At 31.4% G+C, this 21,408-nt stretch overlaps 1 protein-coding gene across 3 annotated transcripts in view; it reads left to right on the plus strand.

Moving 5' to 3' along the window:
* LRRIQ3 (leucine rich repeats and IQ motif containing 3) overlaps nt 1-21,408 on the plus strand; it is a 167,860-nt gene that overhangs the window by 98,771 nt on the left and 47,681 nt on the right. For all 3 annotated transcript variants that reach the window (XM_023533924.1, XM_011365695.2, XM_023533925.1), the window contains one exon: nt 10,612-10,741. In XM_023533924.1, coding sequence (XP_023389692.1) covers nt 10,612-10,741 — 130 coding nt within the window. The remainder of the gene's footprint in view (nt 1-10,611; nt 10,742-21,408) is intronic.

Below are 21,408 nucleotides of genomic sequence, written 5' to 3' on the forward strand. Positions count from 1 at the left end.
AAGAGAAAGGGGTTACTACATACTGTGGTCATTATAAAAAACTCATTATTCCAGAAATTCTGTAGGCTGATGATATAAACAGACTAAAAATTATGTAGGTAAATTAACAAATAGTAGATACTTAATGGGTTATTAAAGAAAATGAAAATATTTTTCTGGCTAGGCTTAACTTTTCACAGCATTTTTCTTTCTTTCTTTCTTTTCTTTCTTTCTTTCTTTCTCTCTTTCTCTCTTTCTATCTCTCTCTCTCTCTCTCTCTCTGTCTCTCTCTCTCTTTCTCTCTCTCTCTCTCTCTGTCTCTCTCTCTCTCTCTTTCTCTCTTTCTCTCTTTCTATCTCTCTCTCTCTCTCTCTCTTTCTCTCTCTTTCTCTCTCTTTCTCTCTCTTTCTCTCTCTTCCTTCCTTCCTTCCTTCCTCCCTCCCTCCCTCCCTCCCTTCCCCTTCCCTTCCCTTTTTCCTTCCCTTTTTCCTTCCCTTTTTCCTTTCCTTTTTCCTTTCCTTTCCTTTCCTTTTTCCTTTCCTACTATTAGATGTAGAATACTTGTATAGGAGCAATTGATCTGACTCATTATGCCAAGTCATTTTTTTCCCCTACATTTTAGAAATGCTGATATAATCCTGAACATACTAGTTCAGAGAAACCAAAATTTTATACAAGATCCGTACTTTTTGAAATTGGTGCATAATCTTTTTGTGGGAAATAGTGTATATTCTCAACTTCTAAATATTTATAGGAAATGCATGTACTCATTTCATAGGAAGCATCTTAGTGGAGAGTAGAAGAAGATATGTAAAAGCATGACTTTCCTTTTTAGTTTTAACTTTTGAGTTCACTGAAATGCGAAAAACCTATCATTCGTGTTTTTTAGGTTTCTTGCTATCGTATAGAGAGCCATGGTTATTAGAATTCCTGAGCACCTAAATGCAAATCTGGAGCTCACTGTCCTCAAGGCAAAATGTAATGTTTGCTGACTGTCATTAACTAATGGAACACTTCAAGAATATAACTGTACTTTTTTTTCCATCTTTAAACTTTATTACTGTATTTTTCTTCAGGGTAAAACAAAATTATGGGTCAATTTTCACTGAAGTAGGCTGGATTTATGTATTCACCTCTCATCAGTGTCAAAAGGAATTGTACACATCATTCCCTGGACAACAGGATGAAAACCTATCTCTGATTGGACACTAGGGACATCCGCTGTACACATAAGATAAGTGTATAGTCGAAAAGAGAAATACATTTAGTAATTCATCTAAACCAGCATATTTTAACAATTCGAAACTTGCATAAAGAAATGTTCATGAAATTATTTACTTCCTTGTACAAGAAATCTGATATTACCATTTTTAAATCCAGTGAAACATACCATCATAAAAATTGCTTTGCAAAGACTTCTAATGCAAAACTTTTCAAGCTATCCATCTTTTTCTAATAAGAAAGATAACAAATCAATAAAATGACCATTCTTTACTACTTACTTAGAATGAATTTTTATTTGTTCAAGGTAAGAGAGAGTAGCTATTTCAATGTACTTCAATATTGGTGTGAGCTTTGAATGACAAAGATTTGTGTTTTGTAACTCATCTAGCAATTGATAGGATTGAATTTTCTCAAAACAAATTTAGTCACCACGCCTTGGAAAATATTAACTTTTAAATCGCATGGCTGCTCTCTGGTCTATTTAAGATAATTTTAGAGATATTCCATCTAAGCATGGATTTTTACTGATAGCATTCACTGAGAAAACCCAGAGAGACTCATAGTAAATTGCAGGCATTTCTTTATATTTAAGTCTTTGTTTAATAAAATATAAAGATTCTGACAACATGAACTATAATAGCTTAAGAACCTAAAATAAGCCTCTTTGTATCTTTGAAAGTTTTGGTAACTACAGTTTTGAATCATTTTATCCAGCCACAGGAATATTAAACTTCATGTAAATAATAAGTGTTTGGACTGTGGCTGAAATATTTCTAATAAAAGCAGTAGGGCACAAGTTGTTAAGAAAGCTGTACCAAATACACTGTGAAGTCACACAGACTTGGATTTGTACTGAGGCTGTAGAACTTACAGAATGGCTACCAGGATCAATGGTGGCACTTCTCTATGTGTGTGCGTGTGCGCATGCATGCGTGCATTTGTCTGTCTCTCTCTTTCTCTCTCTCTCTCTATTCTGTATATATGTATATATGTTATATATACATATATAATATATACATATATAGGCATATATACATATATAGGCATATATATTATATAATTCATCTGTTATATAATCCACCTATTAAATAATCCACCTTTTGTTCCAAAGGGTTCTTTAGTTATTGAGATATATGTAGCATTCAGAGAGAAAGAGCATAATTATACAGCATTTGAAATAGTCATTTTAGTCCTTAGTATTGCAATAAAAGCTTATATGAAGTAACATTTATAAATATTCTGAACTACCAAAATGAGTATATTACTATCATTTATGAGAGGCTAAAACTTCAATTTTATAAAATATTATCCAAATAATTATTATTGCATCAATATGATAGTTTAGCAACATGTATTTCCAAAACATATTTAAGTTGGTTATAATATGCTTTACTTTAGAAATACAATTTTGTACATAGCTACTATGTTATTTTATTGTGATGTTTTCTTTATGGTAGATATAACACCCTCTTCAGATTATAATCCTCAATTAAAACATATAAACTCTCTAAAATGCTGCATTTGTGTTCAGGGTACAGAATCTCAACTTAAATATCAGGAAAATGTTGGTAGTCCCTATCTGTTGTTCTTTTCTCCCCTACAAATATAGACAGCATTCAAATATACCTTGAAGTGTAATCTCTTGAGCCTTATATTTTATTGTTAAGAAAAAAGATTTTTTTCTCTAGAAAGTTTTGTCATTGCCCATCATTAAATTTTATACTGCCATATTAACTTGTCTCTTCTAGGGATTACTTAAACAGTATTACTCATATAAGTAATGCATATTATGTCTTTTTCATTTCAAAATGATTAGATTTACTAATTGGAAAGTATTATTTTAACTAATTGAGTTAATATATGAGGTTTAATGAAATACAGATTTTTATCAGGAGTGTGTTTAGCATTCAGCCTATGCTTTCTACTTTGTTTTACTCACTTTCAGTGTCTGTCTTGCTTCTCATGTTTTCCACATTTTTATATGTCATTATGAAATATCTTGAGAAATATAGAATTTATATATTCACAAAATGATAACTTTATACTTATGCCTAGCATGGTGCTATGATATAGTTGGCACTCAGTACATACTTGAATAAACTAATCAAATTTCTCATAATTTTGCAGAATTTATTATTTATTATTTATTTATTTATTTATTTATTTATTTATTTATTTATTTATTTATGTTATTTATGAGTTTATACAGCAAGAGAGGGTGAAGAATTGATGGTGCAGGCATAGCGAGATCAGTAAACCATAGTCTCAGTCCTCAGAGAGTGCAGTTTCCTCTGGGGGTGAGAAAGGTACTTAACTATGATATAAGGTAGAATGCAGTAAGTGCTTTGACAGTTAAAAACAAAATGATATATATTATGTGGAGTTATACTCTTTTTAAAATGTGATCTTTATGTAAACTATATGTGAAATTTTTCTCAACTACTACTATATAATATGTTGGCTATTAGTGTAATCAGTGTATTAGGAAAAATAGCATTGTGAATAGAATTGAATTATCATAAATAATCCAATTATTCATAGATTATTTATTTACCCATTTCTGGAGAGATTTTCAAAGAAACAATCCTGTATACTCTGAAATTTCCTCATGTCATTTACCTAGTGTCAGTTATTATCCATGAACTAGCATTGTGTTCTCTAAACTTGAAATTATAACATACTCTAATATCTCATTGGAAGTTTGCAGCATCTCCTTTTACTGGGTTTGACAACTTCTACTACTAAGTATCCACTGTAATATAGAAGACAAAGAGTGGGTCTCAGTAATTTGCACATAGGCATCTCTAATCATAGTGAGGGCAGACCGTAGATGTTAACCATTCTTGAACTGAAGGAGCATGTCTTTCTATGATTCATTTTTATCATGTGTTTCTTAACTGCATATTTTACATTCAACAAAATGTAATATTTAGGCACACTTATTTCCCTTGGATACTTTTTGTATAGAAGACAAATGTCATATTTCTTTCTATAGCTACTATGTGTCTCCTGTATTTGTTTATCCAGGTCATTTTTTTTTCTGAATTCTGAATTCTCTTTCTCATGTATCAAGAATATTATTGCTTCTAGTCTTCTTTGTTAAGATAAAGACAGATTGAGATCAAATAGTAGTAGTAATTTTTCAAGTAGCAGTTAAACCTGCCAGTTACTTATAGGGGAATGTCTTAAAGAGTAACTTTTTCTTGCAAAACTTTATTTTATATTATGCCCCTTTGTCCATGACTTTTTGTTTAACCAGCGCTTATTCCTAAAAGCAGAGTTAAGGTGGCCCTTGCCATATATGTATCACTATACATTAGCATCTTCTATGTTGAAGGCTTTTTTCACTGAACTAATGAGAGATTGTGTAGCCAAACACTAGAGCTAACAGTTTTCATGCAGACAAAAAATGGGCGACCCTTTTTGTTTGGGTTATAGCATAATCCCAAAGTTACCTCTTTGACTAGTGAAAAAAAACCGAGGTCTAGATTACCACTTTTAAAGATGATGTCTTGGTTGGGAAGAGGAAAGGGAATAAAAATAACAACATCAAACAATAAACAAAAACAAAATGGGGTAGGATAGGATACCAAAAAGCTGGTGACTTGGCTGTAACTCTAAAGAGCTTTTTGAGATATCCTTGAAATGATGCCTACTTACAATAAACAATATGAAATATAGACAAAGCAAACATTTGTTCAGGTATAGAATAGTATAGGTAGTATAGGAATAGATAGAAAATATAAAAACGAGATTTTATTAACAATCTGCTTTGATCAAAGAATTGTAATATCCTTTAAAGTTAAGGGCTCTGATTTGCATACTACATAATGTGAAAACAAAATCACAATCTTCAGAACGCTAACTAGTTGGGAAACTCAAATAATGAAGAGTTGAAAATGAGTCTTGATTTTCAAAGACAGAAAGTTTAATATAAAATATTTACTTTATCTAGTCTAGAAAGCAGAGGAAAGTGTGACCTATGTCACTACTCCTTGATTTTTAAATGATGCATTTCTTAGGGGGTATCTAGTACAATGATTCATCTGATATTTGATAACCAGGTACTTTTGTCAATATGGGGAGCCTCAGAGTTCCTCAGTTAATTTCTTCTTCTGGTTTTCAGTACAGTCTGATCATTTTTTTATATTTAGATGAGACTTATTAATATGCACATGTCTCCTCCCACTTCTATACCTATTATAGATGAGTATTTTCTTAACTTCTCCACTAAATGCCATCAAAAGAGAGCTCTTTCATTACTATTTTGGTTCTCTGGCTTATCGTAATGTGGAATCAACAGAATAGTAGAGAGATGTGCCTGAGTAAAGATATAATTATTCCTACAAAATGGTTATATTTGTGCTTTTTTTGTTTGTGTGGAGGATATTGAGCAATGGTAAAGTAGATAAGATGCTAAAAAATTCAGAGATTCTAAGTTGATGTACATAATAAAGAACTTAGAAGAAGGGAAAGGGAGAGTTGTAAAGAGTTGCTGAGTGATAATCTTTGGAGTAACTATGGAAGATTTCAAGAGTAAAAGAAGAGAATGTAGAAAGATGTTACTCAGAATAAAGTTTTTAAAAAACAGAAGCTAGAGATTTTCTTTTAAAATTACGTCCGATTGTTGGGCTCTCTCCAAAACTTTCATTTTATATTATATTGAATCAAAGTTCCTAAACTTCCACTTAATCCTTCTGGTCCTTTTCTTTGATACTATTTGTTCAACATTTAACAAATAATTATTAATTATCTGCTAAGTGTCAGGGGCCATTCTTGGTACTGAGTGAACAAGGCAAGCAAAGTCCTTGCCCTCCTAGACTAGATTAAAAAATAATAACAAAACAAAACAAAAAACACATTGTAACCCAGGTAAACAAACAAAACTGTATAAATGTTATGAATGAAATAAATCTGGTGCTGAGATAGAGAATAATAGGAGGAACCTATTTCTCCATAACATTATCACAGAATGTTTTTCTGAAGCAATAATAAAGTTAAAACCTGAAGAATAAGAAGCTAGTTATGCAAAATATAGGAAGGAGAGTGTACTAGGCAGAGGGAATAGCTTGCATAAGGGCATGACACATTCAGTAGCTTATTTTATTTGAGTTGGGTTCAAGGAATTGGATGAAATCCACTGTGGCAGGAGTAAAATGAGTAAAGTCGAGTAGCACAAGATGAGTTTGTCTGTGTGGTCAAGGTCCATATTTTGCTGTCTTTGTAGCTCATAATAACGACTGAATATCTTGGACAGTCAGTAGGGCATTTAAAGCTGAAGAGAAACATGATCAGATTTACCTTTTGACAAATATAAATGTCTTACAAGAGCCAGGGGGAAGGCAGAATTCAATAGGAGGCTATTGTTGGAAGGGATGAATTATCTTAGACTAGAAAAGTAAAGTGAAAATAGAAATGAAGAGATTTTAAATACATTTAGGGATAGAATTACGAAGATTTGTTGATGGATTAGATAGAAGGTTTCAGGAAAAAAAGATAAAATAGAGAACATATTCTAAGTTTTTACAGCTTGAACAAGAGAATGGTATCGTTTTACAAGATGAGGAAGATGGAAATTGGAGGTGAGAAGCCTGACTCTCTCTTTTACTTCTTTTCTGTTCTGAATTTAATCATGGTTTATTTATAAAAGGCTTACTTTAAAAATAGTTCAGTAGGTAGGCTGCTTTCTTTTCATGTTCCAGATTATTGATAATCATCTGAAAATATGTTGCCCTGACCTGATATAGTGCTTCAGCTATGTTTCTGATCAGAAATGAATATGGTAAGACTGTCATTTTCTACTTTCTAGATTAAACGTTTTATGCAACATAGAATAAGGTCATCACACAATGAATTACTTAATTTACTCTTAAATATTTTAGTTTCTTATCACTCAGGTTTTTTAATTACATTGTGTATTGCAGTGATAAAATGAATTTGCCCAACTGCAATATTTATTCCTATTAAACTTCGTCTGTTTAATTTGACTCATTGCTCCAGTATTGATAATATTTTAAATTTCTGTCTGGCATTAACTGATGTTGTTATTTTACTACCTCATGTGAAAATTCGATAAGCATTTCCTTTATATTTTTATTCAAATCACTCATATAAATATTGATCAGGGTAGGGCTAAGAACAGGTCGACATGATATTAGAGAGCTCCCTTCAGATTGTCATCATTTTATTAATCCTAACTCTTTAACATGTGATGACTCAACATCTCTGATCTTCACCTAATCATAATGTCTTTTCATTAAAAAAACATTTATCAAATATTGCTGAAATGCAGGTTTATCATATCAAGGATATTTGAACCTGAATTAATTTTGACCCTGTTAAAAATGAAGTTATGTCTGATGTAATTAGTTTGTTGTCAACTTATACTGCTCAATGGTGATTATTCCTTTTCTAGATGCTAACAAACATCCTTAAAATGTTTTCTAAAATTATTGAGGACTGGTTTTAGATTTAAGGTAATTTAATTAATAGAATTTATTTACTATTATTGAAAACAAAATATTTATTAAATTGCTCCCAGGTTTCTGATAACTTTTCCTTCTCCACGATTTAAAAGATCAGTCAAAAAGTGGGCATATACTTCCTTTTTCTTTTTGCAATACATATGACAGAAACATTCATTTTCTGTACCTTGGTAGCTTGTATAAGCCTTAGTTCATGTAAGGCTTTAGATTCTCTGATCATCTTCCTATAGATTTGTTTTACTATTACATATGTGCCCTTTCTTATGAATTCTTCTTTTATACAAACTAAGGAAAGAGAAATTATTTTAAATGGTGACATGTAGGTATACAATAAAAGATAAGTGGGAGAACTAAAAATCTTTCTGAAAGCAACTAACTAGTTATTTAATTTAAGGACTTTTAAATTTCAAGATTATATAAATTTATTTATGATATAGATTGGATACTCAGATTTACCATAGATACATACTTTTTATTTTTTTATTTTAACAGGGGAAGGTAAAAGAATATATACTAGTAGAACAGAATTGTTGAACAAATTCTTACATTGCATTTTTATTATTTTTTCATGGGTAGAATACAAGTGGGAGATCTAGAAGAAAGAAAGGATTCATTTCTGTGATTGAAATAGAATTTGAGGTGATTTTTAACATATGATGAATTATACTGTTAGAAGGAAGAGACAGATTACCAAAATAGAGCAAAATTCATAGAAGTGAGAAGATACAAGAACGATGATGTAACTTGAAGTGTTAAGATGATGCAATTTGAAGAGGACTGATGGGCAGATTGGAGGTTGAAAAAGCATTTGAAATTGATTTTTTCAGATTTTGTTGAAAAACAGTTGTCTACATTTTTTGTCATATTTTGTTTAATAGAAAGAATTGAACACAGATGAAAATAAAGCAACATTACTTAAAGTCATATATTTACAATGCGTTGATACTGTGTATTATAATTATTCTTGGCAACTTTAAGAAATTTTCTAACTATAAAGAATATATGAGCTCAAAAATTCCTGCTTATTGGTTTTTCTAACAAAAAATAGTATTTAACAGATTTATTCCAGGACCAGTTAGTACTTGTCATAAGCATTAAAAACTTATTGTGAAATGAATTACTGCATAAAAACAAGACAAATTGTTTTCAATAACTAACTTAGAGATTGACAGTTATAAAATTTAAAAGAAACTCAAGATTATTTAATTAAATATATCTTTATTGTGTGGCATAGAAATTTATGCAGAAAACTACTAATGCGAGGGAGCAAGACACATATCCAAGTGTCTCTGCTAAATTGTAGAGTAAAGGAGGTTTGTATAAGTAGACAGGCCAAAGTAAGGGGAATATGATGATGAATTCTCTACTTCAAAATTCTATCAGTTATCATGTATTAGAGAGTTTATGTAAATTTTCTTTCCTTGAATTCACCAAAACTAGAAGTAAATATTAAGAGGTTTGGAAAGATACAACTTCAGTTCTCTTAGATATGAGATGTTTGTGGGATTTTCCAGAGTGAAAGAGCATGGTTGTTATGAGTATTACATAAATTAATATCTGTAAAGAACTTTAAAACAATTGCAAATGATAAGCACTATACAAGTATTCCATAAACAAATATATAAAAACAAACATCTCAAAAAGATGTCTATCTGAAGATGTATATAATTGTGAGTCTTAGGAATTTATTTTATTTTTTTTGTTTTTCTGTTGAATTGGCTATTTTATTGATTTATTTATTAAATTTATTGGAGGTGACATTAGTTAATAAAATTATATAGGTCTCAAATGTACAATTCAATTATATGTCATATGTATACTGCATTGAGTGAGTGTTAAGAATTTAGACCAGGGGTTCTCACTGAGGAAAGCTTAATAATATCCTGGGAAGGTTTTTCAAATTATATATCAAACATATTCTCCCTGCAAGATTCTGATTTTTTTCCTCTGGCACACTTTTGATTGTCTACTAATATCTGTCTTTTTCTTCTTTCTTGCTAACAGACCCCCAATTTTACTCCAGGCATCAAAGTACCTAGCACAAAAGGCTGTATTTCTTACACTTGGGTGGCCAATGAGATATAAATAGAAGTTATTGGAAGGACCTCTGGGAAAATTTCTTAAGACACATGACCTGTGCCCCTTTTCTCATTTTACCTTTTCCTCCATCTTGCTGACTATAATACACACATGGTGTTTGGAACTCTAGTAGCTATCTTGACCCATGAGTAAATCTTGAGTATGGAAGCCATGTAAATGCAGTAAGAGAGAGATGATAAATTGTAGGAACCAGAGTTCCTAATGACCTGGTAGATCCTCTGTACCAGTCCTGGATGGACTTTGAAGAGAAAGAGATATAACACGGTATTAATTTTTAAAATATTCCCAACCACTTTACATTTGACAGTGCCTCCATTCTCCATGAAGCTGCTTTCAATATTGTACTTTTTATTTTCACACATATCTGATCCATTTGTAAAACTTGAGATAATTCTAGTCTCATTTTGCTGTTCCTTTGTGCCTTTTAGTGTTCTGTGAAATAATTTGTCCCTTCTTTCTTACTCTGAATCTTCTTTCAGCCTTTCTGGGTAACACTAAACACTTCTTATTGTTTATTCTTCGTTTCTCCTTTCCCCTCATTCCTTTAGTCATGGCCCCCCTCTGACAGGTACCCGTTTCACTTAACATCTCTTAGAACATTGTCCAAAATATATCATTAGCTCTTAATAGAAAAACAATTTATCAGAGTCACACACAGTGGAGCTCTTTTCATCTTTTCCTAACTCTGCCCATCTCACAGGTTTTCATTTTTAAAATGAAAATCCATCATGATGTATAACACATGTGAGAATTCTTTGAAAACTCTGAAACATATATAAGAGATGTTATCATTGGTGCCATTGCTTTTATTTTGTTTCCACAGAATCTACATTCTCCCGTTGATTTAGAAAATTCTAGTGAACAGAGAAAATATGTTTCCTCTATTTTATACAAATTAAAAACAAAAAATATTGGCATGAAATCAAAAAAATCAAGACATCTGATTCAAAAAGGTAAGTTATATGAATTTTTACATTTAATGAATAAATTTTGATGAAGGATAATTAAATCCAGTAGAAATTGGCCATGTTAATTTTGAACTATAAATATGACTCCATGAAATACATGTTGAGCATTCTAGATAAAATATCCATATCTCATTCAGCATTTTATAAATATATATATTCAGAAAGTTGTTTCATGATGTCAAGGACGTGATGTTGATTAAAAGTTTGTAATAGGAGAAATATGGGTTAGCAGTTTTGTTACTGTATAGCTATGTCAGCATGGTACCTTTTTCAGGAATCTGTCTAGTATAGGTTTGAATTATTTCAATTAAATAATGATATTAAATTTTCTTTAGGCTTTGAACATAATTATTTTGTTACATAAAAATAAGCTTTATCTTATTGTTGATAAAATTTTGGTTATCAAATGTGTACTTGTTTCTATTTTATTTTTGCAGAACTTTTTCTGATGAAGTTATGTCATAATCAGATGACTTTTTCTTTACCTCTGTCTTTCACAGAAGAATCATAAAATCATTTTTGTAAAATCATTTGAAGGTTTTGTAAATTGTATCAATACTTTCTCTTAAGCCTTTTAAAAATTATTGTGATAAGAACATTTAACATGAGACATACCCTCTTAACAGATTGTTAAGTCCACACTCCAGTATCGTTAACTACAGGAACCATGTTGTACAGCACATCTCCAGAACTTTTCCATCTTGTGTAAATGAAACTTTATACTCATTGAACAGCAACTCTATTTCTCCTTCCTCTAGCCTCTTAATTTTTAAATATTTAATTCTTTCTCTTTTAAAAACTCATGGTGGTGTCTTGACTCTTGTTGATTTTCTCTTTGTTTATAAACTGGTCTAACTCTGCCAGATTCTCACATGTCAGGGGCTTTGTTTGTTATTTCATCAGTTCTCCATTAGTTTCATGAACTTAAATACTTCATAAAGCTCTGCATCTTTTATTTTAAAATAATTTTATTTTTATCCAGCTATTCAACCCATAGGCTTATAAACCAAAATGAAATGAAGGAAAAATAGTAGTGCCGTGCTCCATACCCCAACTTGTTCTTCCTCTACTCCAAGGTGATATCATTTAATAATTTTAGCTGACTCTTATGTTGTGTACTTTTATATTTCCAAATAACGTGTTTATTTTGCTAAAATTAATTTGCAGTTTTAGATATTATCTACAAATTTCCACAGTGAAAGATGGAGATTTAATTTTTTTATAAATCTTCCCTAATACACATACATACTTATCCCCTCCTCTAATATCCCAATGGAATTATATTATCACTATTTGGAGGTTAACTAATATTTAATGTTTTAATTATGACTATGAAAACATTACAGCTGAGATACACAATATATTAGGAATATATTTGTTTTCTCATACTATTATTTTGAAAACTTGCTTGAAAATCTTGCACCATCAAACCACTATCCCCAAGCACATATATACATATGTATTTTTTGTCAAAGTATTACTGCTTGAGCACTCCATTTCGCTGATTTACTCAGGATTGCTTGCTCTCTAAATCTTCTCTTAACAGCTATAATTTCTTCAGCTGTGATCCCCAGAATTTACTTGTCTCTATGCTGCATTGGAACTCTCATTTCCAGGATTCTGTATCTTGTTCTTTTTTGGTTTATTTTCTTATTTAATGCAGTGTCTTCATTAGTTTATTGAGTAGTTATACATGGGAGGTAAAGTTTTTAAAACTTTGAAAGCCTAAACATGTCTTTATGCTGACACTTCTTTCAGAATTTTTTTTCAGAATTGCTTTATTGTCTTCTAGCTTCCAGCATTAGCTTTGAGAAGTCCATTGCCTTTTAGTGCTTAGTTTGATGTATATGAACGTCTGTTTATTGTTTCACCGTTCTGACTGGAAACTTTTAGCATTTTCTCTTTATAGCAGGTGTTGTGCAATTTCACAGTGATTTGTCTCATAGATATTTGTTTTCTAGGGTGGATTTTCTTTCCCTTTAATTTATTGTAGCTTCTCAATCTGAAAATATTCCTCAGTTCTATATATTACTCTTGTGTTATTTTTTGTAGTAATATATATAAATATATATATATATATATACACACATACTATATATATATGTATATATAACACAAAATGGCATTTTAACAATTTTTAACTGAACATTAAATACATTCATATTATTGTGTAACCATTGCAACCATTCATCTACAGAACCATATCATCTTCTTCAGCTGAAACTCTGTGCCCATTAAACAATAACTCCAAATTCTCCCCTCCCCATGCCTCTGAAAACTACCATTCTACTTTCTGTCTCTAGAATTTGATTACCTATCTCATGTAAGTGAAATCATACAATATTTGTCCTTTTGTGACTAGCTTATTTCACTTCACATGATGTCTATAAAGTTCATCCATGTTGTGTGTGTCACAATTTTTTCCTTATTAAGGTTGACTAATATTTCATATATGTAGATACCACATTTTGCTTATCTATTTATCTTTTGCTTGACACTTGGGTTGCTTTCACGTTTTAGCTGTTGTGAATAGTTTTGCTATGAACACAGGTGTGCAGATATCTCTTTGAGATCCTACTTTCAATTGTTTTGGGTATATACCCAGAGGTAGAATTGCTGTCATATAATGTTATTTTTAATTTTTTTCAGGAACCACCATACTGTTTTCCACAGCAGCTGTACCTTTCTACATTTTTAAATTCAGTGCACAAGGGTTCCACTTTCTCCACATTCACACCAACACTTGTTTTATTCTTTCTTTTTTTATAATAGCCATCCTAATGGATGTAAACTCATATCTCATTGTGGTTTTGATTTGCATTTCTTTGAGCATCTCTTCCTGTTCTTATTGCCATTTGTATATTTTCTTTGAAGAAATGTCTCTTCAAGTCTTTTGCTCATTTCTTAAGTGGGTTGCTTGTTTTTTGTTGTTGAGTCGTAGAATTTATATATTCTTAATATCAATCTCTTATCAGACATTTGATGTGCAAATATTTTCTCCCATTTTGTAGGTTTTCTTTTTACTTTGTCGAACTGTCCTTTGATACACAAATGTTTCTAGTTTTGATGAAGACCAGATTATTTATTTTTTCTTGTATCGCATGTGCTTTTAGTGTCATATCCAAGAAATCATTGCAAAATTCAATATCACGAAGCTTTTTCCCTATGATTTCTTCTAAGAGTTTTATAATTTTAGCTCTTATGGTTAGGCCTTTGATCTGTTTGGGATTAAATTTTGTATATGGTTTAAAGTAAGAGCCCAGCTTCACATTTTTGCATGTGTAATCTAATTTTCCCAGCACTGTTTGTTGAAAAGACTTAACTTTACTGCCACTTAATTATCTTGATCCCCCTGTTGAAAATCATTTGACCATAAATACAGGAGTTTATTTCTGGGTTCTTACTCTTTCATTGATCTATACATCTGTCTTTACATCAGAACCATACTTTTGATTACCATAGCTTTGTAGTAAGTTTTGAAATGAGGAGGTATGGGAACTACAGTTTTTTTTTTCTTTTTCAAAATTATTTTGGCTCCTTGGGGTGCCTTGAAATTCCATATGAATTTTATGATAGATTTTTCTATTTCTGCAAAAATGTCATTGGCATTTTGATAGTAATTGCACTGAATTTATAGATTACTTTGAGTAGTAGCTTAACTATATTAAATCTTCCAGTCCATGAACACAAGATGTCTTTCCATTTATTCGTGTCATCTTTAATTTCTTTCAGCAGCACATTGTACGTTTCAGTGTGCAAATCTTTCACCTCCTTAGTTAAGTTGATTCTCTATTTTATTCCTTTTAAAACTATTGTAAATGGAATTGTTTTCTTAATTTCCTTTGTGGATTCCTCATTGTTAATGTGTAGAAACACAAATGATGTTTGTGTGTTAGTTTTGTATCTTGTAACTTTGTTAAATTTGTCTATTCTAAAAGGTGTGTGTGTGCGTGTGTGTGTGTGTGTAATTTGTAAGGCTTTTTACATGTAAGATCATGTTCTCTATGAACAGAGGTAATTTTAATTCTTTCTTTTTAATTTGCATGTCTTTTCATTCTTTTTCCTGCCTGAATGCTCTGGCTAGGACTTCCAGTGCTATATTAAATGCAACTGGTGAAAGTGGACATCCTTGTTTTATTTCTTATCTTAAAGGAAAAATTTTCAGTGTTTTCCATTGCATATGATGTTCGCTGTGGATTTTTTCTTTTTTGACCTTTATATATTGAGGTAGTTTTCCTCTGTTCTTTGTTTCTTGAGTGTTTTTATCATCGGAGTATGTTGAATTTTGTCAATTTTTATCTGCATTGATTTGATGTTCATGTGTTTTTTTTTTTTACTTCATTCTGTTAATAGGTACAGTAGTTCCCCATTTTCCATGGGAGATATGTTTCAAGAACCCGAGCAGATGCCTGAAACCTTGGATAGTACTGAACACAACTTTTTTTTCCTATACATCTATACCTATGATAAACTTTAATTTATAAATTAGGCACAGTAAGCAATTAACAATAACTAATACTAAAATGGAATAATTATAATAAGATACTGTAATAAAAGTTATGTGAATGTGGTGACTCTCACAAAATATCTTATTGTACTGTACTTACCTTTCACTTAAAGTAAGCGCTTTAAGGCTTCTCTCTGGCGTGTCCAAATTGCCATCACTGCTCTTGTGCTTTGGGGCCATCATTAATTAAAATAAGGGTTACTTGAACATAAACATTACAATACCATGACAATTGGTCTGATAACTGAGATGACTACTAACTTACCAATGAACGGGCAGCATATACAGCATGGATACGCTGGATCAGGGGATGGTTCATGTCCCAGATGGGATGGTGCAACATTTTATCACAGTACTCCAAGACAACCAGCAATTTAAAACATGAATTGTTTATTTCTGGAATTTTCCATTTAATATTTTGGACCATGGTTGACGATGGGTAACTAAAACCATAGAAAGTGAAACTGCAGTTAAGGGAGACATTATTGCATTGATTGGTTTTCATAGGTTGTACAATTCTTGCATTCCAGTAATAATTCCCACTTGATCCTGGTGTATAATCTCTTTACTGTGCTATTTAACTGAGTTTGCTAGTATTTTGTTGAGGATTTTTGCATCAATATTCATAAAGGATACTTGCTTTTTTTTTTTTTTTTTTTGTAGTTTCTTTGCCTGGCTTTGGTATCAGAATAATGTAGCCTCATAGGAGTAGGAAGCATTGTTTTTATTCAGTTTTTTGGAAGAGTTTGAAAATAATTTTTGTAAATTCTTCATCAGTGAAACCATCTGGTCTTTGACATTTTTTGTGGGGAAATTTCTGATTACTGATTCAATTTCTTTGTGAGTTACAGATCTATTCAGATTTTTTTCTTCCTGATTCAGATGGTAGGTTGTGTGTTTCTAGAAATTTCTCCATTTCATCTAAGTTATTCAATTTATTTGCATACAATTGTTAATAATACTCATAATCTTTTTTTTGTAAAATTATAGTAATGTCCCCTCTTTCATTTCTAATTTTAGTTATTTGAGATTTATTCCCCCTTTTTTCTTAGTCTTTCTAGATAAGTTTATCAATCTCGTTTATCTTTTTGAAGAACCAAATCTTTTTATTAAATTTCTCAACTGTTTTTATAGTTTTTATAATTTGTTTCTCTGCTTTAATATTATTTCCTTTCTTCTGCTAGCTTTGAGCTTAGTTTTGTTTTGTTTTTTTAGTTTTATATGATTATAAGGTTATTAATTTGAGGCCTTTCTCCTCTTTTATACTGTAATCATTTTCAGCCATACGTTTGCCTCTTAACACTGATTTTGCTGCCTCCCATAAGTTTTAGAATATTGTTTTTCATTTGTCTCAAGATATTTTACAATTTTCATTGTGATTTCTTCTTTAACTCATTGATTATTTAAGAGTATGTCATTTAATTTCCATATATTTGTGAATTTTCTAGCTTTTCTTATGCTGCTGGTTTCTACCTTCATTCCCTTGTGGGTGGAAAATACACTTGGTCTGATTTCAGTATTTTTAAGTTTATTCAGATTTGTTTTAAAAACATATTGCATATTCTGGATGACGTTCCATGTACACTAGTGAAAAATGTATATATTCTGCTGTTGTTGGTTGAATGTTTTGTATGTCTACTAGATTCAATCGATATATAGTGTTGTTCAAGTCCTATGTTTACTTATGGATCTTCTCCCTGGTTGTTCTTCTATCTTATATTGAAAGTGAAGCACCGAAGGCTCCTACTATTATTATAGAGATATTTTAATTCTACCTTCATGTCTCTAAATGTTTATGTCACATATTTTGTGCCTCTGATGTTCAGTATATGTGTGTTTATAATTATTTTATCTTCTTGGTGAATTGACTGTTCTATTATGTAATATTGCTTATTTTTCTATTTACTCAAGGTCTATTGGTTTGACTGTTAATCTTATCTAAGCTATATCTTCACAGAAACATTTAGGATGGTGTATCATGGCATACCCAAATTGACACATAAAATTAACTATCACAGACAGTTTTACTAAATGTCGGATTCTCAGTCGACAGGTTTATTATTATTATTATTATTATTATTATTATTATTATTATTATTATTATTTTAGCACTTTAAATATATCATCCCACTGCCTTCTGGCCTGCAGTTTCTACTGTTATATCTACTGATGGTCTTATTGAAAATCCCTTGTATGTGATGAGTCACTTGTCTCTTGTGGTTTTCAATATTCTCTTTGCTTTTTTCTTTCGATAGTTTATAATGTTTCTCAATGTGAGTCTCATTTTAGAATTTGTAGAGCTTTTTGATTTGTAAATCCACTTGTTTCCTCAAATTTAGGAAGTTCAGCCATTATTTCTTCAAATAATTTTCCTACTTTTCTTCTTCTTCTGAGACTCTAATGCATATATTGGTCCATTTTATGGTATTCCATACATTTCTTAATCTCCGTTCACTTTTCTTCCTTCATTTTTGTTTTTGTTTTTGTTGCTCAGATTTGGTTATTTCAAATGACCTGTCTTTAATTTTGCTGATTGTTCCTTTTGTTCAGGTTTCCTATTGAACCCCTCTTGTGGATTTTTCAATTTGGTTATTTTATTTTTCTGCTCCAATATTTTTGTTTGATCCTTTTTATAATTTCCATTTTTGTTGATATTCTTATTTCATTTATATATTGTTTTACTTATTTCCTTTAGTTTCCTGCCCATTTTTTTTTTGATATCTTTCAGCATATTTAAGTCATATTAAAGTCTTTGTAAGAATTTAGTAAGTCTGATATGTGTATTTTGTGAGGGACAGTTTTGGGGAATTTATTTTGTTCCCTGTTTCTTTGTACGCCTTATGATTATCTGCTTAAAATTAGAAATTTGTAAAATAGGTAACTCTTCCAATCTTTGCAGACTTGTGTAGAAGATTCTCACTATTTAGTATACCTTGGAGGCTTAAGATCAGCTTAGGCTTAAGTTCTTAGGTCTTTTCTGGACATGCATCCTATCTGGGCCAGTATGTGTGTGATCTTTTTTTCTTTTGATTTTCCCCAGGTGCTTTTAAATGTCTTAATTTCTCAAAGAGTCTCTCCTCAGCTTTATTTTGAGCCCTTAGATTTTCTATTATATTTTCTTGGGCAGATTTTTCTTAGAAATCTGTGAATTGGCAATTCCTCTGCCATATTTAATGCACCATGGTGCCCATCACTACATCCTGTTGTTTCCAGCCTGACGTCTAAACTATATTGCCATGTCTCTTCTGAACTTTGAGTCAGGTGAGCCACAAACTAGGTCCTCAAGCAGCCCAGACACAGGCTATACCATTCCAAATAAGTTCTGCTCTGCTCCTTTTATTATAAAGGATAGAAACTAAAAATGGGCTGCTTCCTCCTGACTATATTGCATCACACTGGGAAGGATGTGAGGAAGGGGAAATGAAAATGCCATGAAATTTCTTACCATTTTGAAGTGGTGTTTTCTTGATTGGATGTTTACTTACTTGCTGTAAATCGTTGACTCATTTCCAGAGTTCTTATAAAGTTATTTTAGTCATTCTGTACTTACTTATTTGACATTTCTGTGGAAAAATGAGGGCATGGGGCTTCCTAGTCTGCCATCTTCATGACCATTATTTTTATATTTATTTTATTATTTCCTGCATTCCATTTTCTCTCTATAGAACTCCTATTATTTAGATGGACCTCCAGGACTGATCCTCTAAATTTCCTCTTTTTTATTATTTATTCATTTCTTTTTATTTGTTCTCATTTCTGGGATATTTGTTCAATTTTGTCTTCTACTTTTCAAAAATTATATAGTCAAATTTCTAAAATACAGCTGTTCTTTGTTCATAGATGCAGTATCCTCTCTACATCTCTGAGGATAGTAATAACATATAAATTTGTTTTTTGGTTTGTTTTTGTGGGTTGTTCTTCTGCATGTTACATTCTCCTATTCCCCCAAGTTACTTTATTCTTAGAGCTTTTTTTGAAAAATGCTGCTAATCTTTTTTTTTTTCCCACTCATATTTACAAATAATGTTCCGAAATGCTACTAGGAAGCTCTGTTCATATATGTGGTTGGGTTTTATTGATTTGTGAGTTTTAATGTAGGAAAATACAGAAGAGTCCAGACTGTTTTATCATGGACCTATAATACAAGGTTTTTTGAGAACTCTTCCACAGTATTTTGCCTGTGACATATGAATACTGCCAGTGTTCTCAGCATAATTTGGTATAAGGACGTTTATTTCCCAGTTTCAGTCAAATGCTTCATTCCCAATCCTTAGTTGTACCAGAAGTTTCTGAATATAGAATTTCTTTGATTTAACTTCTCTAGAGGGTGAATCTTTAGTCTCTTGTCAGGGCAGAGTATAAGAGTCACCTGGTTAAGTGTGGTTGCTAAGACTCAGTTGATCTAATTATGCCTGTCACACAACTCTATGCTTCTAATTCACCACCTTTTAGTGTTCTGCCTCGTGAATCAACTTTCTTCTTTGCTTCCTTGCATCAAACCTTAAATTTCAACTTTATAGTGTCTGTTATCAGTTACCTGTTATCCATCTGCTTTCTAGTTTGCAAATGCTTCTTGGCATCACTCCTATTTTCTGCTTTTGTTTCTCATTGTCTTTGCACATTTATTTATTTTTGATCATAGTACTGAGATATAAGTAGGGATCAAAAAATACTTAAGTTTAAACTGTTTAATCCATTGTCTTTAACCTTAAGTCTATATTCATATTTTTAATTAAGCTAACTTATATCCACATTTTATATTAAATATGTAGGAGGATGGAAAACTAGAAAGGGAAGAAGGAGAGAAAAGGGAGTTTTGGGACACTTGTCAGGTCCAGGAAAAGGATGTCTGAACCCTTGGAAAACATCACTCATAAATCATGCAGTCTTGATTGACTTCCCTCTCAAGTAAATGCTTTGTTCAGCCACAAGTAATGAATTGTGAAAATTAAAATGTGTTAGCCATCCCAATGATAGATAAGGTCACATTGTGATATTTAATTTAATTTATTTTCCTCTGTTTTACAGATGTGGAAAGTGAGTTTAAAGAGCTAAGATAATTTGTCCAAGGTCATATAATCTAAAAGTGTCAAAACTGGTACTAATTCCAGGCTCTGTTTCATGATTCCAACTCTAATGCCCCTTTCGTTTAACTATAATGCTTCCTGAGGTCTGTAAATGTATTGCTGTGGAATAATTAAATCATATGCATGGGGTTATGGTTGTAATTTCTCTTTCTGATAGTTTATTATTGTTATATAAAAATGCAACTGATTTCTGAATATTAATTTTGTATCCTGCTACATTACTGAATTTATCAGGTCTAATAGTTTTTTGGTGGAATCTTTACCGTTCCCTATATGTGGAAGCATGTCATCTGCAAAGGATGACAGTTTTACTTCTTCCTTTCTAATTTGGATGCCTCATATTTCTTTTTCTTTTCCGATTGCTGTGGCTGGCTGGAACTCCCATCACTGTGTTGAATAAAAGTGGCGAAAGTGGACTTTTTTTTCCCTGTTCTTAATCTTAAAGAAAACACTTTTAGCTTTTCTCCATTGAGTATGTTAACTGTGGGTTTGTTATATCTGGGCTTTATTACATTGAGGTGTGTTCCCTTTATTCCCACTTTACCAAATGATTTTATAATAAATGATGCTGGATTTTGTCAAATGCTTTTTCTGCATCTACTGATATGATCATAAGATTTTTATCCTCATTTTGTTTATGTTATGTATTATGTTAATTGACTTGTAGATATTGAACCAAGCTTTTATCCCTGGAATAAATCCAACTTGGTCATGGTATGACCTTTTTAATGTATTGCTGAATTCAGTTTGCTGATATTTTTTTGAGGATTTTTGCACCTATGTTCATCAGGGATATTGGTGTATAATATCTTTTGTAATATCTTTGTCTGGTTTTAGAATGAAGGTAATGCTGGCCTGCTAAAATGATCCTGGGAGACTTCCCTCCTCTTGAATTTTTTAGAATAATTTGAGAAGGACAGGTGTTAATTTTTCTTTGAATATATGGTAAAATTCACTTGTGAAGCCATCCAGTCCAGGACTTTTGTTTGTTGGGAGTTTTTCGATTACTGATACGATGTTGTTAGTAATTATCGGTGTGTGCAAATTTTTTGTTTCTT

This window comes from Pteropus vampyrus, unplaced genomic scaffold, assembly GCF_000151845.1.
Source record: "Pteropus vampyrus isolate Shadow unplaced genomic scaffold, Pvam_2.0 Scaffold115, whole genome shotgun sequence".
Taxonomy (NCBI): domain Eukaryota; kingdom Metazoa; phylum Chordata; class Mammalia; order Chiroptera; family Pteropodidae; genus Pteropus; species Pteropus vampyrus.